The sequence below is a fragment of the Olea europaea genome, chromosome 17, assembly GCF_002742605.1.
Source record: "Olea europaea var. sylvestris chromosome 17, O_europaea_v1, whole genome shotgun sequence".
Taxonomy (NCBI): domain Eukaryota; kingdom Viridiplantae; phylum Streptophyta; class Magnoliopsida; order Lamiales; family Oleaceae; genus Olea; species Olea europaea.
In genome coordinates, this window is record NC_036253.1 from 22,503,097 (window position 1) to 22,527,627 (window position 24,531).

At 34.5% G+C, this 24,531-nt stretch overlaps 3 protein-coding genes and 1 long non-coding RNA gene across 5 annotated transcripts; 2 read left to right on the forward strand and 2 right to left on the reverse strand.

Moving 5' to 3' along the window:
* The first annotated feature begins 129 nt into the window (after positions 1-129).
* Positions 130-5,235, forward strand: LOC111365435. Its single transcript, XR_002697436.1, has 3 exons — positions 130-678; positions 2,887-2,951; positions 4,100-5,235. It is a non-coding gene; the product is annotated as an uncharacterized LOC111365435 (long non-coding RNA).
* Positions 5,236-5,803: 568 nt separating this feature from the next.
* LOC111365437 (cysteine desulfurase, mitochondrial) lies at positions 5,804-7,604 on the forward strand. The gene has a single exon (XM_022985978.1). The coding sequence runs from the start codon at positions 5,924-5,926 to the stop codon at positions 7,304-7,306; it is 1,383 nt and encodes a 460-aa protein (XP_022841746.1). The 5' UTR covers positions 5,804-5,923; the 3' UTR covers positions 7,307-7,604.
* A 4,388-nt stretch (positions 7,605-11,992) lies between these two features.
* Positions 11,993-12,689, reverse strand: LOC111365725 (EPIDERMAL PATTERNING FACTOR-like protein 2). The gene is made up of 3 exons (XM_022986263.1): positions 12,587-12,689; positions 12,440-12,474; positions 11,993-12,229 (listed from the first exon to the last, which is right to left on the reverse strand). The coding sequence occupies exons 1-3, from the start codon at positions 12,687-12,689 to the stop codon at positions 11,993-11,995; spliced, it is 375 nt and encodes a 124-aa protein (XP_022842031.1).
* An 8,958-nt stretch (positions 12,690-21,647) lies between these two features.
* LOC111365438 (homeobox-leucine zipper protein HAT22-like) lies at positions 21,648-23,254 on the reverse strand. 2 transcript variants are annotated; one of them, XM_022985979.1, is made up of 3 exons: positions 22,697-23,254; positions 22,302-22,396; positions 21,648-22,165 (listed from the first exon to the last, which is right to left on the reverse strand). In XM_022985979.1, the coding sequence occupies exons 1-3, from the start codon at positions 23,123-23,125 to the stop codon at positions 21,871-21,873; spliced, it is 819 nt and encodes a 272-aa protein (XP_022841747.1). In that variant the 5' UTR covers positions 23,126-23,254; the 3' UTR covers positions 21,648-21,870. The 2 variants fall into 2 exon arrangements, with proteins under 2 accessions (XP_022841747.1, XP_022841748.1); XM_022985980.1 differs by having other exon boundaries at positions 22,302-22,381; positions 22,697-23,242.
* Between the last annotated feature and the right edge of the window lie 1,277 nt (positions 23,255-24,531).

The following is a 24,531-nucleotide window of genomic DNA, read 5'->3' on the forward strand; positions in this document are numbered from 1 at the left end:
TTCTTTTACAATAAATCGAAATGAATATAAAAGTCTTGGCAAATGAATTTTGAAACACTTCAAGCAACGATTACTCGAGTTAAAGGTATAGGTACAGACACTTTCTTCCTATCTATTAATAAATGGGAAGATATAAGATAGGTAGCCAACCTCTTCGAGAGAGCGATGTTGATGTGTATGAATTTAGGTGAATTGGGATGCAGCTTCATGAACAGTTGGGATCAATTTGCTACTATATTGATAGACAGGGGACAAAGCTATAATTGTTTGAAAGGAAGATTATGGACTTAGAGTATAGATCCTCCACTGCCACTACGCCCACCATGCTCCTAGCCACAGCCCGCCGCCTCCACCCTTTCTCCACCGCTGCCGACGACGCGACAATCGATTCCCTCGAAGAGCACTGTTCAACCCATAAAGCTTTACTCTTTTTTTTTGCTGACAGCATGTAATAAAATCAATGCCATTCCTGTCCTCCTCATCTCGTTACCTTTTCTCACCAATCCCACGCAAACCCCTCGATTTTTCGTTCATAAAACTCGATTTTTTCACCACATCTTCACCGTCACCCGAAAATTTCTTGGCCAAATTGCTGGAAAATACGTCCAACATAGAAAGGGTTCTCGAATCTGTGAAAGCTAAGCTGGATGCTTCATGCATCAGTGAAGTGTTAACAAGGTGCGTTGTTCATGAACCCCAATTGGGTCTCTGATTTTTCATTTGGTCTGGCCTTTATCCTACTTGTAGGCATAGCTCATACATGTATAGCAAAGCATGTAAATTACTCGGACTTGAGAAAAACCTAAGCATTGTTGTCGATGTTATAAATTACTCTGGCTGAAAATAGTGCTGTTAGTGTCAAGATGTTCGAGGTTGTTCTGATTTTGTGTAGGGAAGCTAAAGATGAGAAATTGGGCTTGTGGTGTTGAGGAAAATGAAGGAATTTAATTGTAGGCCCGACACGTTGGCTTACAATGTGGTAATTAGCTTGGTAGTGGAGAAGGGTAAATTAGATGAAGCAATGGGGTTGATGAAAGAGATGGGCTTGATTGTTCTTTATCCAGATATGATCACTTATGTTTCGTTGATTAAGTGGTTTTGTGATGTAGGAAGGTCGGAAGATGCATGCCAATTGATTAAGTCTATGAAAGGGCATCGGTGCGTGCCAAATGCAGTTGTTTATTCGACACTTCTTGACGGGGTTTGTGAGCTTGGGATTTTGGAGAAGGCATTGGAGTTTCTAGAGAAGATGGAAAAAAAAAAAAAAAAAAAAAAAAAAAAAAAAAAAAGGGATATATGATGCACAAATGATGTGAATTTTTCCAACTAGACTTCATTTATGCCTTATGAAAGGACTTTATTTAGCGTCTATTTGATACCCTTTATTCTAAAAAATTTATTTTTTACAACAGTGTAATGGGCCCACATTTGCAGCATGATGTAATCATGTCGACAAGAAAGAGTTGCTTATTAGTTTTATGGTATGTATCTTTCCAATTTTGCCCTTAGATAAATGCTTGGTTACCAATCGAAATTGGAGAGAAAGGTTGAAGGGGAAATAAGTAAATTTCATGACATATTGAGGGCAAACACGGTACTTAGTGGTAAATGGGTGGATTTTTCAAATTTGTGTTAGGTAAGTCAGTTGCTCTTTTTGTTGGCCATTAAAGCTTTTACTATTACAAAAATTAAATTGGGGGAAAGAAAGGGCGTCAAAGAGACGCTGAACTTAAAAAAAAAAAAAAAAAAAAAAAAAAAAAAAAAAAAAAAGATGAGGAATGTAAGCCAAATGTTGTAACTTATTCGGCAGTGATAAAGGGTTTTGTTGAGAAAGAGAGAGTGATGCAGGCATCAGGGGTCTTGGATCGAATGGAAGATTCAGGCCGTCAACCTAATAGGGTGACAATTATGGCTTTGATTGATGGCCTATGCAAAGAGGGGTGTGTGGAGGAGGTTCATAAGGTCATTGATAGAGTTAGTAGAGGTAGTGAACAGCATGGTAAGTTCTATGGTTTGCTTGTTGTGTTACTGTGTCGAATTGGCAAAATAAAAGAGGCATAAAAGATTATTAAGATGATGATAGCTAGTGGGATGAAGCCTAATGATTTGGTTTCAAGTACTATCATAAAAGCTATAGTCTTTGAGGGGCAGGTGCTAGATGGATTTGGTTTGTTTGATTCACTTGAAAAGTCTGTACATTTTACTGCCATCGATTCTGATATTTAGTCGATCACATTAGCTGGACTTTGTGAAAAAGGCCATTTGGTGGAGGCTTCAAAGCTTGCTAACCTGATGGTTGAAAGATCCTTATGTTCAAAATATAGTCGAATACCTTAAGAATTATGAAGAAGAAGATATAGCTTCCCTTATCGGTAGTATTGACAGTTTATTATGAGCCAAGACTTGTTCTGTATGTGACAAGACCCCTTTTCTCTAATTGAGATGAAAGCCTTTCCTTTGGTTGGTAATTTCTTGCTTCGAGCAATGGAAAGATGCTGCTGGCTCCTTCATTCTGTTCCTTGATTACTTATGGAGAAGAAATTGTATCATTTACGCTACAGTTATTTAAGTTGCTGAAGAACACTGAGGATTCACAATGCAACAGTTGCAGAGTGCCAGTTGCCAAATAAGCAGTCGGAAGATGCGAAATAGAGGAGAGTTTCCACTGTAAAACTAATTGCTAAGGAGTAATAAACTTGTGTAGTAAAGAAAATATATTCTCTATAGAGGCTAGCATCTGTTTTCAAGCTTGAAAATCCTTTCATGCACCTTCAGATGGAAATGGAAATTGTCTCAATATTGAATATATATTTGACCTTAATTTGCTTATTATAACTTAGATTTACATTTTTTAATTATAGTTGATGGATATGCTTGCTTGCACAGGTTTCATCACTTCTAGATTATGGCTGACCCTGCAAAGATTTTGATTTCTAAGCGCTGCTTTTGATGTAAGTGAAGAAAGTTGAAGAATATTTCTTGATCTTATAGTCAAAGCTGATAATATGCTAGTATTATGTGAAATTGCTGAAATTTATTTATTTGATTATCTTCTCCTTTTGGAGATATAACCTCACCAGTTAGTTTACCGATGAACAAGAGTCTTCTATAGCTCTCAGATAATGTGAAAAATCGGGTTGAAGAAATATTATTTTTCATGCAATTCTACTTGTGCAACTAGCATTGTTTTGTCCTATTCTACGGAAATAATTCCATTATGCACATCTGTTGTATTATTATGAACTCTTTTTTTCTTTATTGATTATGTTAGTAGCCTTGGGCGAAACAGAAGCTATTAAAGGATCAGATACGAAAAAATGCCGTACAATAGGGATTTGGAATCGTTGACATCTGGTAATTTATCTAAAAGAATATAGAACATATATGATTTTCCTGCTACGGCTACCTGAATACTTGTGTAATGAACTTGTACATGATAAACATGAAATGTTTACCTAAATACTCATAGTAAAACTTCAAAAAATTCTTTGTGGGGTTCATAATTTGATTAAGAAGAGGTTTAAGACATTGATCGACTGGAGAAGACTTATATCCAAACACCGATTCAGTAAGCATAATATGCATAATTCTTCCAATATAAATAAAAGGAAAATGAAAGAAAAAAAAGTAGATGGCTTCATGTCGAAATGTAATGCAAGCATGATTACAAATGTAAAGCACCAAAGTTTCACCACCTTAAATATCAACTCCAAGTTAACCTTGAAGGGTAGCTTGATGGTCAGTTCTTGGGTTTGCTTCCCAATGATCACCAGTTCGAGTCTCATTATGTCCGCTGAGTTGAGTATCTGGATGTAAACTTCAAGGCCTCGAGGGATTAGTCGAAGTGCGTGTAAGTTGGTCTGGACGCCCACGGTCATAAAATAAAAAAATAAAATAAAAAAAATAATAATATCAACTCCAAGTTAGAAACATGACATATTCTAAAAGCAATAGTGAGGAATATTAACACTTCTGTACACTTTCTTGCAGCTGTTAGAATTAGTAGAGTAAATATTAATTTCTGAAAACTATACCAGAACATGGCAATACAATTAAGTTGCTGGTACAAAAATTACGAGGTGTGATTTGTGGACTGCAGGTATAAAGATTCACAGTCATGCCTCGAAAGGAACAACCTAAAGTGCTTGTGCACAAGATAGTGTTATATACAGGTTGAAAGCTCAAGCTTGAGCTTCTATCTGTGAACTTTGTTGTGTACTTTTAGAGTTGGTTAGCATATGAAGAAGCAACTGTCTATCATAAAGCTCGTGTTATTCGGGTTCTAGATGCATCAAAACAGGGTCTGACTCTTAGACAATTCCTTCTAGTGGATCATCTTAATCTGTAGCACAATTTCTGATAATAAGAATCATTAGAAGAAGCAATAGCAGAGCATACTCGTGTAACCGTTCGACTAGTTGATTAACATACCTTATTCAAAACTAATATTAGAATTCATGAAATAACGCGGTGTTTGGCTTGGTATGTTCATGAACAAGCACATGCATATACAACATATCTAATCTTCTGCCTAGAGTAAGCAGGAGTAATGATGTTCGCTGTGAGCGTGGTAACATGTGGTATTGTCACATCAACATTGAGAGCATAATGTGGCAACATCATATGTTGGCATACTCACAATAAGCATTATAATTTTTATCCATTGCGAGTAGGAGATCAAACTCAGTATATATAATTCAATGGCATCTTGTATAGTTCTATACATTTTTATTGGTATATATTGACACGATATCACCATTATGAAATTTTGTCACTTAATATGTTGCATTTAGTGTCCCCGAGGCACGTGTTACCATTCTTTGAGTTGAACAAAAGCCTTAATAACCTTCATCTTGGCTCGATTCATTGTTTCTAATTCAAGATATAAGCTATTTAAAAAAAATCGTAATTTTTGTTTTTTAATAGATTATGGATGGTTCTTTATGAAAAGGGTGAAACTGAAGCAGACGAATATTTGTTGTGTATTGTAGAAGTCGACAAAGCATAAACGGATAAGAATTTTCAGATGGTGAGAATAAATAAAGGAAGAAAAAGAAAATATCTTGATGAATATTCGGTATTATATTTTTTAAAAATCTTTATAGTAAAAATGGAAAAAGAAAACCCATATTTTCTCTGGCTGAGAATAATTGCCAATTCCCTTTTATTTATTCGTTTGTTGGATCAAAACGAATCCTATCCAAAGGAATAAATGGGGAATAAGAAAAGAAAAACTTGGAATTTTTTTTTAATAGTGGAACGATATCTTTATATCTCCCCTTCTATTTACTCTTAGTACTACATTAATCCATTGATGAATAATAAATTTATTTTTATTATTATTATTTTTAATTTCTTTTAAGTGTGAAGATTTAGAATGTCCATTTTGCCCTTTTCAGAAATAGCCATTTCCATTCACACTCAGAAGATAAATAGATTTTTGGGTCGAATATGTTCAAACTTCAAAGGGTCTTTTTGCCACTTAATTACATGAAGGTTTAGGGATGTTGCAAAAAATGAAAAGTTTGGGGGACTCAATTTCACTTTTGGAATTTTAGAGTCCTAGATGCAATTTTTCCTAATTAATAATGCCCTCGTTTTGATGATCATTATTTTGAAAATATGTGATTAAAAGTAATTTTTTTTAAATTTATGTGTAAAATATTTTATTAAGTAGATACACGATGGAAAATAGTATAAAAATTAAATAATTTTGAAATAATGATTAACAATTAGGGACAATGACGGTCACTTCATTTTTAAATCTGTATACTTGCTATAAAGGTGGTTTATTGACCACAAGTGCAATCCTCAAATTATAGTCCAATGGTACAAACTACAAGCTGTGAACGTACAACTCATTGCTGCAGAACATAATCCAAACGCAAGTTAACCTAATCGAGAAAACCTCACCACCGCCACCATGGCTTCGAAGCTTCTAGCCACCACTCTTCGCCGCTCTTTTCCCAAACCCACATCAGCCTCCGCTGCTGCCACTACCCTCCTCCACCGTCACCCTCTCTCTACCGCTGCTGCTGCAATCGAGCCCGTCGAAGAGGACGCAAATGGATTAACAATGAAGGGCGTCAAAATCTCCGGTCGACCACTATATCTCGACATGCAGGCCACTTCTCCGGTGGACCCTAGGGTTCTTGACGCTATGCTTCCTTATTACGTCTCACGATATGGAAATCCCCATTCGCGGACCCACCTCTATGGGTGGGAATCCGAGAATGCCGTGGAAGCGGGCCGGGCTCAAATCGCGGCCCTCATTAACGCCTCCCCGAAGGAAATTATATTCACCTCTGGCGCTACTGAGTCGAATAATATCTCGATTAAGGGCGTTATGCATTTTTATAAAGATAAAAAGCGCCATGTTATAACTACCCAGACTGAGCATAAGTGCGTATTGGATTCCTGCCGGCATTTGCAGCAGGAGGGGTTTGATGTGACTTATCTGCCGGTTAAGGCTGACGGGCTTATAGACTTGGAAAACCTGAGGGAGTCTATCCGGCCTGATACGGGTTTGATTTCGGTAATGATGGTGAATAATGAGATTGGTGTGATTCAGCAGATGGAGGAAATTGGGAAAATCTGTAAAGAGTTTAATGTTCCTTTGCATACTGATGCTGCTCAGGCTCTGGGGAAGATTCCAGTTGATGTGGATAAAATGAATATAAGCTTGATGTCGTTGAGTGGGCATAAAATTTATGGGCCAAAGGGAATTGGAGCGTTGTACATGAGACGGAGGCCGAGGATTCGGGTGGAGCCCCAAATGAATGGGGGTGGACAAGAGAGGGGAATAAGGAGTGGGACAGTTCCTACGCCTTTGGCTGTTGGATTTGGGGCGGCATGTGAGCTGGCGATGAAGGAGATGGAGTATGATGATAAGAGAATTAAGGCTTTACAGGAGCGGTTGTTTAACGGGATTAGGGAGAAAATTGATGGGGTAGTAGTGAATGGAAGCACAGAGAGGAGGTATTCAGGGAATCTGAACTTGTCGTTTGCGTATGTTGAAGGTGAGAGCTTGTTGATGGGGTTGAAGGAGGTGGCAGTGTCGAGCGGGAGTGCATGCACGAGTGCGAGTTTGGAGCCATCATATGTGTTGAGGGCTTTGGGAGTGGAGGAGGACATGGCACATACCTCGATTAGGTATGGAATAGGGAGGTTCACCACCGAGGAGGAGATTGATCGAGCAGTGGAATTGACTGTTAAGCAGGTTGAAAAGTTAAGGGAAATGAGCCCGCTTTATGAGATGGTGAAGGAAGGAATTGATATTAAAAGTATCCAATGGAGTCAGCACTGACTTGTTTGGGATGAGTGGATTTGTGCTTGACGGAAAATTGAGATAAGCGCATTGAGTTCGGAGGTGCTTATTTTGCATATGGAGTTTTTGCAGGACGCTATCCAGGTTTTATTCGAGACTACTCTGTACTTTCTTTTGTTTGACATGTAGTTGCACTATGGTTAAGTTTCGTCGAGTAGATGGATGCTTTTGATGTTCATTACATTCCAATAATGTACCATATATACAGTCTCTTGCAATAAACTTGGAATATTTATCTTTATGATAGTGGAATGATATTGTAGTATGATTTTGTCTCCGTTCATTTTTTTATTTTTTATTTTCTTTGAGTGAAAGGCTGATTGATTGTTTGTGGTATTGGATGGTCAACTATGTCATGACAGACTTATAATGCTCAATAATGTATGATTGTCACTGCATTCTGTGGAACATAACACCACCTCCCTAATATAGTCTGAAATTAGTAGTTCCTCAATCCCATGAGGAACATATGAATTTGATTATAATTTAAGCAATTTGGTAATGTGTGGAAGGTTTCCATCACTTCGTTGAAAAATTAAAGTGAAATCACTTTGAGGACCTGTTATTATTGAACCTACAAGCTCACAAACTAATTTAGGTATCAATCAAAAGATATTCAAAAGAAGTTCTTTCCAGTGATTAGAATGAGATGAATATTCTTGCCTACATTTTATAGTGCCTTTTTGTGGGCAATGGAAGCCAGTTTTTGTGCATTGCGATTAAAGGTTGATAGGAATTCTTAACTGTTTCTGTTAACTGTTTCTGTGAGAAATTTACCGAGCTCAATTATTTTTGTCGAGTTCTTCTCTGCTATTGCCAAGATGGTAAGAATTAATATATTGAATGCTCCAAAAGTAAATTTTATCACAATAACTCTATAAGCACGTCTTTGGTTTCTGTGTAGTATCTGGAATATGTACTTGCTTTTGTGCTACTTTTCACGTATCCCCAAACCTTGTTGTAGGCTAACATTTATGTTAATATTGCAATTTAATTTAATTTCTTTTGCAAGTGATGAATGTTGAAAATTTCTAGAAGCAGACTAATGAGGAGTATAGGTAAAAGAAACATCGTTATTTGCATCTTGGCTTTCCTTCTATGAAACAATATTACTGGAAAATAAAAAGGAAAAACCATTAGACTGTGATTTACACAAGGTTGTGTGCTTATGTGCTGCAACAACATGAAATACTTCTTATTCATATTTTATCTATGGTCATAGTAGTTATATTACACATTATCATCTTATCGTCTTGAAATATCATCAGAGAAAATGTCCTAATAGTGATTTATACACAATCTTGTGCTTTAGTTTGCATTATGATCTGTTTTTCCCCGGCTAGAACATTAAGAATTACTAGTCTCTGGGCTCTGCTGAACTTGAATTTATAAGTGCATTTTTTTGGTTACTGGATGAGATGGATAGGGAAATCTCAATGCTGATATAGTGTTGATTACAGCAATTAATATTTTTGGATGAGACTTGTAAGAGATGATTATGCAATCACGTGTGGTAATAATTTAATAAAGTAATGAAAGAAGTTAAAGTCTTAAGCTAATAGCCATAAATAGACATCTTTACTTTGAAATAAAACGTTCTTTCTTAGTTCAATAGTGATAAAATAACTTTTTTTAAGATTTTTCGGTATCCAAATATGCCCTTCTTAATGAGATTAAAACTTGGACACTGAAATATAAATAACATTATTTCAGTTTGGAGGGGAGAAAAATAAGAAAAAAATAGTATCTTTCTGGAATGTTCTTGAGCCTAGACCAAATGGACTGGTCTAGTTATATGTTTTCTACTCTCTTTGAAAATGGCCATATCTTTTTCTATATATATTCATACATATCTGTCCTTGGATCATGTCACCTTTCAATATGCCTAAAAATGACCCATGTTATACCTATTCTTTATACTTTAGGAATAGACAATTTTGAACTACCCGGCGGCATATATGGGATTTTGAAACGGATAGAACCAGACAGGCTAAAGAAGAAAATCAAGTGAGATATTCTTATTGTGTTGTTCCAGCTACAGTACCGAGCATGCCCTTAAGATACTGAACTTGCTTGTTTCTTCATTCAAGACTTGAAAGCTAGAGATATTATGCTTGTATTAATGGTCTAGTTTTTTTTATTTACATGATAATAAGTTTTGGAAGGATGAAGATTTAGATGATTTTTGAAGCTTCATTACAAATCGAATAGTTTTAAAATTATTTCTTAGATTTCATTCTAAATTTCAATAAAATTCAAAACAGCGTTAGAAGTGTAGGGTGTTTATTGAAAAATGATCAAATTTATAAGATGAGGGGAGAAAAAAGGAAAGGGATTGTTAATTAAACCTCAGTATAACCCTAGCCTAATCTTGCATATTAAGAAAAGGTTGATTTATATTGAAAGTAACTATACAGAATATGAGCACATAAAAGTTACTTCAAGAAAATCATGCTTTTGTTGACTATTTGTTAGTTAGTGGTTGATCAGCTTATTATTATTAACATATATAAGGTTTGAGTTCTAGAGGCAGACTTTGGACATTACCCCTTATAGATATGAAACAGGGAATGAGCATACATGCATGGTTGTAGTAATCATCCCGAACGTAGAATGCTAACCATGTCCTATAACTTGACAATGTTGAGCTTGACCATAGTGGTAAAATGAGCAGGGTCGTCTTAGGGGGGTGTATTCAATTGGGACTTTCAAATACTTTTGGAGACTTTTTAAAGTGGGCGACTTTTATGGACTTTGTGAAATTTTAAGTGATTTTCATGGATTTGGTAGGAATTAGTAAAAGTTTTCCCTGGATTTGTGGAGACTTTTACTAGATACTTTTAAAAACTTTTGAACATTTTTTATTTTTTTTAAAAGAAAATATTAAACATATATAATGTAAAATGGAGTTTCCATTTTCATGCTTCTGATCACTGAAACGTTTCGTACCATCAACATTAGAATTCAAATTCATCCCACTAAGATTCAGGTTCCACTCACTAAATCCCGAACTCACAGCATTAAACAAGTTGCTTGCCAAAAACAACCACCCTTGAAAGTGCCCCTTTCATTTGAGCAAAACCGACCAAGTTCTGATTAAACTGGCCGAACAGCTCACGTGGATGCAGGCAAATTAAAACCAAAGGTAATAATAAAATATTACCCAAAGTGCAAAAACAGGAATTTGCAGGCTCTGACCTTACTTTGAAAGCTGAAATTCCGGCTAGAACACGTTATGGATCTCTTTTGCACAGGCAAAATACAAAATCAACCAAACTGATTGAGAATCGTTTGTTACCAAATCCCATTAACATTACGAGTTTTCAAGAGTACCTCTTTCCAGAGACTACAGGAAAATAGTTCAATTATTACCGATTGAAGGAGATGGAGGAGAACCCTAGAAGGAAATAGAAGAGCCGGCTTCAATTGAGAAATCTCTCGATGGATGAGAGATTTCCCTTTGAGAATTCTATTCATATTTTCTACCTGAAAGTTTCCCAAAGTCTAATAAATTATAAATTCTCCGAAAGTCTTTCTTAATTGAATACCCCGAAACTTGTAGAGACTCCTAAAAAGTTTCAATTGAATACCCCGTAACTTATAGAGACTTTTTAAAAGTCTCTATTGAATACACCCAGACTTTTAGAGAGTTTTTAAAAGTCTCAATTGAATACACCGAAACTTTTTAAATCTCTCAAAGTCTTTAAAAGCCTTAATTGAATACACCCCCTTAGTCTATGCTTGGGACCATCTAGCATTTGTTTGGTTCAGCTACGACAACGCGGGTTGTCTAAGCTAGGGAGGTCATGAAAAATGACTAGCTGAGACCCAAAATCTTCTCATTATAGCTAATGCACCTCAGAATCCATTTTATCCACCTATAAGTTTTGCTACATGAAAATACTTCTCCTGGTGACACACTATTTTCTACTCTAAAACCCAGTTTGTCAGACCGTGACAAATTGCTTTAGTAAGCAAATCATACACAACTAGTATTCAGATTAGGCAATTTCTCAAATCTAGAAATTCAGGTTACTTGATAGGCAAGAAATCAAGAACCCGGAAAAAGATTTTGAGCTGCATGCCTGACTCGATTCCTGTCCTGCCTAAGAAGAATTCATTTTGCGTGTTCATAAAGGCAGTGTTTCAGAAAGCACAGTATCTCTGGGAAAGACCTAACGGTCCCTTCTATAAAATCAGGAAGCCATGCTCGAAAATGGTCACAAATCTTTGTCACTTTTTACAGTTTTAACCTAATGTTTCACTTCCCTATTGCTTAGTTGACAGACTTGCATTTATTATATATATATAGCAGGCAATAAGATCACAGAAGGTGAGAACTCTAGGATTAGGAATTTAGGATAAATACACAATTTATTGCAAAAACATCAGTAACGAACTAAAACATATAATCATAAAAATTTATATAAAAATTTGAAAATTTGCATGAATTGTGGGAAGATTGGAAGGTGTCCACTAATAGAAAGTAATCACATCTATGGAGCAAAAACTAGAGACTATAAGAGCCAAAGGCAAAAGTTACAATACAGTCTTCTTGAATTGTCCAGTCATGAACCTTCTTCATTTTCGGAAGTTCTGATACAAGGAAGGCATCAGTCCCCATACATGGTCTTAGGTAAGGACTTACGGATTATGAAAAATGATTTATGGGTTGAAAATTAGGTTTCCACATTTGCATTTCCAGCTCAAGGGCTTGTTGTTGGAATTGTCATCACCTCTGTTATAGACAATTCCTGAGGTTGTGGTGGAGTTCTTTATTTGGGAGTTTGTGGGCACCTGAATGGCCTCACAATGTGCACAAGAAGTGCACCTCCTTTCACATTCCGGCACCTTCAAGCCGATTTGTGCCCTAAAAGTTGCCTTCTCATCCTCAGTCGCTGTCTAAACAATGAGAAAAAATTTCAAGATTTTTAAATTCGAATGATTCAAATTGTAAGCCATGAAACTCAAGAGAAACACAGCTAATGCACTAAATAATGCAGATGAAGACATGATAAAGAAAAAATGGACCCCATTTGTGGAGGATTCCAATAATTTTAATTTTTTTTTAGATGAGTTGGTCATACTCGTACAAAACATATGAATATATACCTGGTGAATATCGGCCCGTTGTACTAAAATTCTACCTGCAATGTGCATAAGAAAGGAAACTTATGCTTAGTTTGGCATTTTCCTATTTTGAAACATGATCTTATTTTGAGTATGTGTATTCTAGAAATTCAATTGCAACCAATTTACCTTCTGGACTGAGGTGGGATGAGCTTGAAATTAAGAGAAACAGTAAAGAAATGGCAAAATGGTGAAGTAAAATGCCACATATTAGATTGTAACTGCAACCCATTTCAGAAATGATGATTTTTGTGTGGATTTTCCTTGTTTTTATAGTGATTGAGATTGTATGGCAATGTGTTGACATCTGGCAGTTAGGTTTATGGGGTTCTCGATTTTTTGTTGTCCATTATAGGGGATTTCTAGCACTTATAGATTTTCAAAATTTGTCTCGATTTTTCATATATATTTACAATCATGCTACATTGTCAGCAAAAATTTGATAGAAAAGTTGATGTAATATCACGTGTTATTCTATCATTGAACTATTTTAAATATAGTTAGTTTTTCCAGCCAATCCAATCATCTTCTGCTACCACTTCATTTGTCACCACCTGTCAATTCTCTCAGGCAAAGTGGCATAATCCTTGTATTCATGCAAGAAAATATGCCGTTAATTGTGTTAATTCATGAAGCATTAGGGTTACTGCTACATTTATTTTTTATTTTTTTGGCTTTTCTACCCAGTTCAAGTTTATTTTATTAACTGATCAAGTGGAGATAATCTTGAGATTATCTAGGTGGAGCCAGCACCTGGCGAGCCATGGTGGTCACCCGTGCTGGCTCCATCGAATTTTTCCCCCCATATATTCGTCAGCCGCTTGTTCGCCCTTGCTCAGATGAATTCCTGAATCCTCCACATTCTTGCCCCTCCATGAAGTAAATCAATTCAGCTTTTTGTTTATTACTGGGGTTGGGTGAGGTTTCTCTAACTCGACCATTGTACAAGAATGCCGAAAACTTGGAAAATGTTGAATGGGAGTCAGCTCTCTTGTATAATCGATTCCAAGTAGAACTTATAAATCGACTATAGCAGTGAAGACTTCAATGAGGACATGTGACCCAGCCTGCAGATTCGTGGTTCTCTTCTCAATTGGGTTTGCGTTAGGGGCTTAGGGTTGAAACACAATTTTCGAACAAGTTAGGTTGGGCTGGGTTCACTAAAGTTTCTGCCCAGAAACTGAACCAATTAAAATCTGATTAAGATGACGCTAGCGTACAAGACTAAGCTCCTGTTTGGTAGAGATTAAAATTAGATTTTTAGTTGATTTTGATGGAAATTTTTGAAATGTGTGGTTGCAAAGTTGTGTGATTCATGAAATGTGGTTAAAATTGATTTTTTGACTTCGATTTAAATTAAAATCTAATTTAAATCCGTATCAAAGAGGGTCTAAGCAAATTAATTTCAACAAATGGGAATTTGGGTTTGCGATTACCCCATTGTTTACCAAAAACTTGATTTTCCTTGAGGGAAATTTTTACTTCCAGGCCTGTTTGGAACAACAATTCCAGAAGATAAAGTTTACTTCTAGGTCTGTTTAGATTAATAATTCCAGAAATACTTTTATATTTTTTATAATAGTTGTGGTCAACGTGTGTTGCAAGTTATTTTGAGATTTTCTTAAATATCGAAAAAATATTATTTACAATAAGTGTTTATGGAAAATTAGCCTTAAATTTCTTTGTAATGAAAATAAGCGAGTCATCTGTCTAATGAGAGAACAATTAATCCATATGTACAGAACAAATTAAAATCTGATTTAAATCAGTATCAAACAGGGCCTAAGCAAGTTAATTTCAACAAATGGGAATTTGGGTTGAGCGATTACCCCATCGTTTACCCAAAACTTGTTTTTCCTTGGCGGAAATTTTTACTTCTAGGCCTGTTTGGAATAACAATTCCAGAAATTAGAGTTAATTTCTAGGCCTGTTTAGAATAACAATACCAGAAATACTTAACTTTTTTATATTAGTTGTAATCAACGTGTGTTGCACGTTATTTTGAGGATTTTTTAAATCTTAAATAATTATTATTTACAATTTTTAGGCTAATACAAGTGTTTATGGAAAATTAGCCTTTAAATTTATTTGTAAAGAAAATAAAAGAGTCATCCGTCTAATGAGAGAATGTGGCATTTAGAAAGACCTTATTTTGTCTAGTTCAACAAGAAATCAAAATCGGATAAATACGTTAGGCTGGACTCACAATCGTGATAATCTATATCTTCGCGCTCCACAACCATTGTAGGCATGTGGTTTCTGTACATCAAATATAGATTGAAATTTGTAATTTGACTGGGTGTCATTGCTTTTCAGAGTTGTCACATCAATCATTGTGTAGTGTACTATATGCACAACTTGGTAGAGGCGAGACTTGTAACAAAACTATATAGTCTTGGATATATACTGTAGCGAAGAGGTGATGCATCACCCCGAAGTATAATAATATTATAAGCAAGGTACATAAAGGCATAGTCCAATTATCTCGAAAGAAATATGTGTAAAAGACGATGTGAAGTGGAGTGCTGACTTTTCATGACATCTTGCTTAGTTATCTGTCTACGTGATATTAACAAAAACTATATAGAAACTCAAAAATGTCCTATCCAAGAAAATGAAATTGTATGTCAAAATCATTGTTTTTCTTCTTATATGAGAAAAATTTATATACGTAACTGGATTATTTTGGCACTATAATGGAGAGATTCCTTTTGGGTTATGTAAATGTCTTAATTCAGGTGAAAGTGCCCCCAAAATAGTGACTGTAAATTGTTGTCTACACGATTGAGAATTATAATAATTATGTCATGGCTTACGTATGCATTCCAAGAGCAAATCATTAAAGGCTACTAGCAGTGTCTTGCTCATGAAGGATCAAACATGGACGCTCCTCATCTTTCATGGACTTTGTCTCTTTAAGAACTTGGCCATTCACTTCCAAATTGTAAATAAAAAAAGGCTTTTTAAAAAGTAGTTCTAAAACACCATCATAAAGTATTCTTTCACGTAATTATTAAAGCTAGCATTTCGTCTAGGTACGACTAGCTAGTTATCGGGCTAACTTACAATCGGGAAGTCACGGGAAGTGCTTGGTTTGGTTGTTGCACACTATTAGTTGGAGTCAATCTATATATGATTTAGAGTACGAAGGATTACCATTTATTTTGTAGATATACAAATATATATAAGAAAAGCAGATGACGATATCCACTACCCCTCCAAATAAGACTTAAGGTTAATTAAGCTTTGGCGCAATGGTAAAATATGAGGATTCTCTATGGAGTATAGAAAGTTCGAATCTCCATGACAGTTGGAAGGCAACATCTACATTATAAAGCAGATGTCCTGTGGAGGTAGAGTTATGATGCGTTTTATTGTCCCTTCGGGGTTTTGTCCGCACATCATAAAAAGAGTCTCACAAGAAAGAAAATCACATCCCGAATGTCCTGTCCAAGTGTCTAAGCTGTGATTACATCCAGATTTACTCATGTGACAAATTGGGGGGAGGCCGCCACTCCTCAGGATTAGTCGGGCAAGATTCGAACACCCGAGTTATAAAAAAAAGGGTTAATTAAGCTGCTGTTTGACTCTCTTTAAATTAAAATTCTTTATTTCTCGTATTTATTTTTAACCACATATCTACACAATAAAATATTTTATACATAAACCAACTTTTTCCCCCTTTTTGTTAATTACATAATTTCCAAAAAATCACTATTCGTCCAATTTCTCTTTATGATTGACTAAATTGACAATTTCTAACATCAATAGTATACATTCTATGATTGATTTTGCAGATGTTTAAGAATTTGGTAATCCAAACTTGATACTAATAATGCTAAATTTTTTACAGTGTTTAGAAAAGAACCTCAATTTTCATAAAATAAAGAACCAAAATAATGAAAGTGCTTGTTTAAATTTCCTTATAAGCACATACATAATTTACGGGTTGACGTCAACTTTAATTTTAATTATATACATTTCGTAGTACCCACAAGTTCTATACTTTTTCATACTCATTTCTATCACATTATAATTTTAGAAACTTTAAATTCAAACCAGCACAAAGGAAGGAAATATTATAAACTTATGAAGAACACAATTATCCTTCAATAATTGAACTGCATAAAAACAAAAAAATGTAATAAAAAAAATAAAAAGGCCAGGACAATCGACTGAAGCCATGTCCACTATTGTGTGTCATGACAGTGCTAATTTGTCGTATTCAACTTATATAATCGAGCTTCAATAGCTAGATCAAACTACATGGAGCATCAATTTTAATTACACGGAGTGATTTCATCGATAGTATTCATTTAAAAAATATGATCGTTCTGTCGATCCATCATGATTTGTCACATATACTCTTACAAACATTCTTGAACCTTGAAAAGGTAATACAAAAAATAAATGAAATAGAGTATTCATTTTTGCACTATATAACGTAGGATTATGATGTGACCAGATTACGTGGCACGCACTCATTGGTACAGCTACAACATTAGAAACACCAAATTTTGCCGACAATTTAACCAGCGTTTAACACATATCCTTCAAATTCTTTATTTATTTATTTTCTTATAGACTTACGTGTGCATACACAGATAGCGAATGTGCTAATCTGTCTCTAAAGGGTGATTAAGAAATAAGAACCCTTAAAAAATAATTATATAAAATAGTCCTTTTTTAGTTAATGTATTCACACTTGACCTTTGCTGTCCCCTATTTGGCACTTTTGCTTTTTAAATTAAACAAGGATTACTTGCTTATCACCAAAGTTTGTTGAATTTTTCTAACAAAAGTTCCTTTTGTTTCTTACCCTTTTCAAATAGTAAGATAGAATGCAATATATGTTGTTAAAGTATTCTACTTTTTATCAAAGATACTTGTTTTACATAAGTGCAATCTGGAATCTTGAAAATTGTCATTTCGATTAGTCAATTAGACGGTTAGTTCGTAAGAATGTATCACGTTTTACTTCTTAGTACGTTGGTTGATCATACCATCGAACATTTTTTTTATATGGATTACTAGTTATTATAGATTTAAGTGATTGTCATACAAGATTCGTCCTCAAAATGGTCATGCCTGAATTTAACTCGTTGATTTTATGACAAGACGTATAGTTTCTTGTTGAACAAAATGTTTATTTGATTCTAAAACTAAATGAAATGTGATAAGAAAAGAATGAAGATATCGATCAAAATTGATTCCATCCTGCTATGGGGTTCCAAACTTTCCACCCAGCTCTTTAAAGACATTTTCAACTCAAAAGATGCTAAACCTATTTTTTAGATGGTATTTTCAGAAGGAAAGGCTTCATTTACTTTTTGCTATGTCAATTCGAACTTGCTCGATCTATTCAACTTCGACCTTATAACGCAATTGTATTCTTTGACCCAATTGTTTAGTTCATCACCAGTGGCATAAGTAGAGGAGGCATATGTGAGGAAAAGAAAGGGAATTTACCTCATTAGGATCTAATTCCAGTTAAATCCGTAACAAAGCTCATCAAGATAGACCGCCCTTTACGCAGTAAAAAAATGTTCTAAATTCAATTCAAAGAGCAATATTATTAATATTCAACTCAATAAAATACTTCAATCCGAAAACCAATAAGATTTTATGATGAAATCATGGATAAAAAATGCTGTTTTATGTGAAAATGATTAACTTGAAAATTAGAAGATGAAATATTTTGTGAACTGTATATATTTTAATTCAATTGCCTAATATTTATAGACAAAATTATAATATTCAAATATACAAAAGATAGAAAAATGATAATTCTATTACGGAAACTAAAAAATAAAAGATTCGAACGATACAGACTCCTTAATTATATTTTTGTCCGACAATTTACTTTTATTGTGGATATTTCATGGCATTAAGCCCTTGGTTGAGCAACATTAAAATTAGTTTTTAGAGAAAAATATATTTTAGAATAATAGTTTTTTTGATAATGCATGGTTAAAAGAAATAAAATTTTACATTTACGCTTAATATTATTTTATTGAAAATACATTAAAACATGGATTAAATAAATCTTTTACCCTTCAATGCATTATTATAGGGTATTGGTAAAATTTTGGACAGTGTGACATTGATGGTGGGGACAAAAAAATAAAATAAAAAAGATTATCTAAAAGTAGGCGTTGAAAGAGTAGAAGATAGTGTGATTCGATGGGATAAGATGATGAAATCATGATGATTAGACAATCACCGAAATTTGTTGTATTTCCCAAGAAAGTCACCGAATGATTTGTTGGTCGACAACTTCCTACAACCATCATCAACTTTTTCTTGGTCTACCAAACATCATTAATAATTATGGGAAAATTGCATATTTGTTCCCTAACCTTTCAAAAATGATGCCTTTGTGCACCCAATATTTCAAAATGACACGAAAATTCCACATTATTCGAATACCTATCACTTAAATAAGTTAAAAACATAAATACCGATTTAAGAACTTCATATTCACCATCAATGACCTCCCCAAATCCATCGTTGCTGCAAATCAATTTCTACTCACACCAAAACTTTTCAACCTTCATTTGCAACAAAAAAAACATAGGGATAGGAAATATTCCAAAAATTCATTAATCTTGACTTTTGATTCAAACTTTAAAACAAAAGTTTCTAGATAGTTTTTTTCCCCTTAAAGTCATGAAGTTTTGCTTCGAAATGTTGTCTGTTCTTGATAAATTAATCAGTAAATTGATCAAGAAACTAATTCTTCGTTTTATTGAGAGATTCTATTTGAACAGTATCAGAGAAGAAATTGTAGAAAATTTTGTTCAAGAAGATTCAAAACTAAATCTATATGCCGTTGATTTTCTTTGGATGTGATTGTTTCTAGAATGGTGGTAATGAGCAAAGATTTTATTTGTTTATTTTCACTAATGGTGGTTCCGATTGTTTCCATTTTGGGGTGATTACGTAGTAGTTGGATGGTTGTTAGGTATTATGAAAAATTTTCCTTTGATTGTGAGATGTTTGGTACCATTTTTAAAGATTGTGGTAGATCTGCAATGTTTTTCAAAGACTAGGGACCAAATAATGAACTTTTTCCATAATTAATTATAAATCAAGTCCTTAAAAAAAAAGTAATTATTCGTGATAAATTGTACTAAAATAAAAAAACTCGTTAAAATATTTGTAATTTGGGGGTATATTTTTATTTGAAAGTATTCAAAACGGGCCAAACTAGTTCATTCCATTTTTGCGAGTAAAACTAGTCGTTTCATTTTCAAATTTCTAATGAAATCTGGTTCCAATTCCCAAAAAACTCGGACCAATTTACTCCGTGCTCATCACAAATTGCAATATATAAACCAATTGAAAAAAAAAAAAAAAGAAAAAAGAAGGGTTTATGAAACGCACGTAACACTTTCAGCTTGGTTGTCACATTTACGCGAGCGAGTACAATTCAAAAACGTATTTTAGTACTCCAGCCAACATCTTCAAACTTTCAAGGTCAAATTCCATCGTTTAGGGATCTATTTTTATCATTTTTCCATTTTGAATCAGTTTAAGGGTACTTAGGTCGTTTTTCTAAGTTCCTAGTTCTATTTGAATTTGCCTACCGATTTAGACTTTCACTTCGACTCTTTAAATACGTGTAAATGAAAGCCATATAGCCATTTTTGATTAATAATATTCCAGTTTTTTCCGCTCTCTAGTGGATCCCAGTATGTCTTACATCCGTTCGAGCAATACTTGTTCATGTGTTACGATCAAAATCCTTATATTGTTATTTACGTTTTCGTCCTGTGTCACCCATTATCCGATATATTTTCTACTCGAAATAGAGGTAAAATAGAATTTATGTCCAAAAATCAAAAGCATTTGATAATTACTTAAAAAAAAAAAAAAAAAAGTTGGCATGGGCCCACAAAAACAGGATGACCATATTGAAGACATGTTGTTCATAATTGGTATTTTAAGAGGGGGACACGCTAACTTCACATGGGCTATGGGCCCACCGGTTCCCTAAAGGTTGGGCCATATCACGCGTCCTATCAGGCCCATAATATTTGATTCAACGACTCTGCTTTTTAATTTCTTTATTTTTTTTTAAATTTAATTTTAAACCTATTAAGATTTTCTATTCCTTTCTTAACCCACACGCCTCTCACCGTCGCCTTTCTGTAGCAATAAACTAACATAACTAGACCATTACACGTGAGCCAAATCCCTCCCTCAATGACTCACACGTGTGCAATGCCAACACCGCGAAATTACTTAGACGTTTCTAGCTAGATATTGACTATATGTGACTATTCAATAACCAAAAGAAGGCATGAAGACGGTTGCCCCAACCCCATCCCACCCATCTAACATTTTTTTAAATAATATCTTTTTCGTATAAAATTATTAATTTTTTCTATTTATTTGTAACATTTATAGGAATTACAACGAGGTGGGGTGTGTTAAAGTGGCCCTCCTTGTCCTCTGTCTTGTTGAGGATTTTTGGACGATGGATCGGAACGGGACACGATGACAACCCTACCCCATTGCTAATCATATATCATCATATACTTATTTAATTTTTTATTACATGTATTTTTTATATAAATCTGAGGCGTTCTGGGACTGGATGCTTTATCGTATCATGCTGTATAAACCTCTGTTTAGTTTAGATAAAAAAAAAAAAAACATTTTTCTACCAAATTTGAATAAAAGTTGATGGAATGTATGGTAAAAAAGTTGTAGATTTCATTAAATGTATGGTAAAAATTAATTGAGATAGTCATCATAAACATGATATGCATACACTCTTCTCCAACACTATTCTGTTGTGATTATCGAAGTGCTATTCAAATTGTTTACAATGATGTATTTCACAAGTGAACAAATAAATATTGTTCCATCGCTCAAACTGCTTATGTGTTTACTAAAGTTCATCCATCGAAATCAAGCTCATGTTGGTAGTGTCTTCTCAATCTTGAGTTCAAGGGGACGTTAAAACTAAATCAAATATATACTCTGCCATTATTGTACACATTGTAATTATTGTAGTATTATTTCATTAATTGTAACTTTTCGTACATTGTTGTAATTGTCCTATAAATAGATACTTTTATAAAAAGACACAACAAACATATACATTTTTCTACTCTTTTTCCTTGTCCTAAAATCAAAGATGGCTAATACAGTTGTTACATGTGTAATCATACACCAATAATTGAATGCAAAAGAACAATAATTAATAATCACTCAATTCATATATATTACACTGATATATATTTACAAACGTTTGCTATTAAAAACACGTAAAAAGATTAATAAAAGATTCTGTATTTTTTCTACAAATTCTAATACAAGCCCATAACCAGTAAAATGGAGGGTTGGGTGGATTTTTATATATATTTTTCTTCAAGCTAAGAAAATATAAACTAACTAATTAATTAACAGGTTGCTGGTGGTGGGTTGGCGAAGGGATTAAAGAAGTGAGACCTAGGAGCCATAGAAAATGGGCTCTTGGCCGGAATTTCACTGCCGGCGGCACCGGTGCCGCCTCCACCGCCGATCCTTTCGCAAGAGGGGCACATGGAGAGGGTGGCAGCCATGTAAAAGGGCTGTGCGAGTTTTTGTGCCTTCAATTCTTGTAATTCCTTGTGCAAATTTCTGTTTTCTTCTTTTAGTGTTTCGCAGCATTTCTTCAATAACTCGCAATCCACTTCTGTTTGCTTCAGCTTTGTCCTGTGTAAATTAAATCGATGGTTTAGATGCTACTGAAATTTATCAAACTGAACCGGAACACAATTTTGATGCAAAAGATGAATTTGACCTATATGGTAAAATCTAAATAATTTAAGCTTTTAGATAAAGACGAGACCTTGCTCTTCTGTTCTGGAACCACACTTCCACTTGCCGAGGCCTCAGATGCAACTCCCGTGCCAATTCTTGCTTTTGTTTCTGATAAATCAAAAGCTATCATCAGTAAGATCTGTTAAAAATAAATTTCATATCGAATAAAGATGATATGAACACAAAACATAAGTTTGGCTACTGTTCTTAATATGCTTCACGTTTTACGGAACCCCAATCAATTTAAAGTTCAAACAAGCAATCGGACTCAAGATTGGTGTTCGATTTGACCACCATCTTAAGTGTGAATTGCATATGAAATGATATAAAAATACATATAGGAGAGAGGGAGAGGGAGAGGGAGAGGGAGAGAGGGAGAGAGGGAGAGAGGGAGAGAGAGAGAGAGAGAGAGAGAGAGATTACAGGATTGAGAGTGCTGTTTTGTTTGAAGTTTTCTTCTAAAAGGGCAGATTGAGCTTTAGTCAGTCTGAGTTTCTTCCTTCCGTTATAGCCTCCATCATCATCTTCATCACTAACTCTTGAACAAACTCTCTCTATCTCTCCTTCTTCACTCCCAAATTCTCTCTCTCTCTTCACGCTGAGATTAGAGAGAGATGAAACTGTACTATCTTGACGATACAAATCACCCGTCTGATCAGTAATATCCACAGCTTTTTTCACCGTCCGATCATAGCCAGGATCACCACAAAGGCTGAGAGCCAGTGAAGGCTCTGATGTTTTTCCCAAGCAGTTGAATTTCAAGGTTGGTATTTTGGATTTGTGATTTTCATCTGTTGATGATAATCCCAACCCTAAAACCAAGCCCGTGTTGCAAATTTCGTTAAAACCCATCTAAGTTTGAGGAGAAATGAAGAAAAAAATGTTGGGAGGTTTGGTTAGGGAAAATAGAGGAGTGGTGTATATATATATGTGTGTGTATAGTGAGTTCTCTGTTTTTGGGTAAAATGAATAGTAGGAATGGGGACGGGGTGGCTATGATTTACCGTTTCTCAATACATATTTCACACTTAATTACATCATCTTTTCTTATCAAAATAAATGGGAAAACGGCATCGTCAAGACATAGCGTGCAAATGGGTTGAAAAACGTCTAGATGTCTTTCTATTTGCCAAAAAAGAGTAACGTGTCAACATGTTAAAAATGCAAGTTCGAAACAACAAGTCCGAACTCATCTATGTGGGGCCCCTACATAATACTAGGACCGAGGAAACTAATCAAACCTCACCCGCCCCGCCCCCTACTATTCAAATGCAAAGAATTGATGTAAAGGAATACGAGGATCCACATGGTAATGGGACATAGAGTATTATTCATTAGTCTTCTCACCACCCGTTACCATACCAAATTTCACTATTAGACTATCAAGGACCCCTTCTATTAATTAATTAATTTATTTATTTATTTATTTTTTTTCATAATCCCGGGTTATTTATTAGTACTGGAAAGTGTAAAGTGGAAAATATAAAATTTTAAAGAGGCATACTATTACTGAAAAAAAAAAAAAAACAAAAAACAAAACAAAGATAAATTTGGCATGTCTCAACTTATTTTTTCATCTACATACATTTGCAACAATAATTAGCCGCTTAACTTCTCGATCAGTCTCACTAGCGAAACAAAATTGCTCTTTTTTATGACGTAGGATTGCCAAAGAAGGAGGATTAATCCAAGCCTAATGATCGACCACATTAAGTGGTCAAAAAGCAAGAGCCAAACATTAATATTGAAAAGATTGGCCTATGACGTCTATATGTTTCATATCCAAGGATTAAAATGTTTATTAGGAAGATTTAAGGGATTAAAAGAATTAAAAAGCTTGTTTCATATATTTTCCCTTTTCATTGCACTAAAGATAGTGTGTCAGACTTGGAAAATATTAAAGAAGAAATTTTAACTTTCACCTTGATGAAGTCTTTTCGATAACCCAAAAGGAATCTTCAATCAATCATAGTGCAAAAGGAAATCCAATTACGTAATTAAAATTTTCTCTCCCAATCTAAGAAAAAAACAGTAATTTTGACTCTCAACTTTGTCCAATTGAATAAGATATTTTTAAATATGTAACCACTAATAATACATCAATATAATTAATGGGATGGTGCAATTTTGGGATACTTTTAAAATGCAAGAAATAAAATATAGTTTAACTTATCGGACTATTTTTCGATGTTTTATACATTAGACTATAGTATTGCACATCAAACATATGTATAAAATCGACCGTGAAAGATAGAATG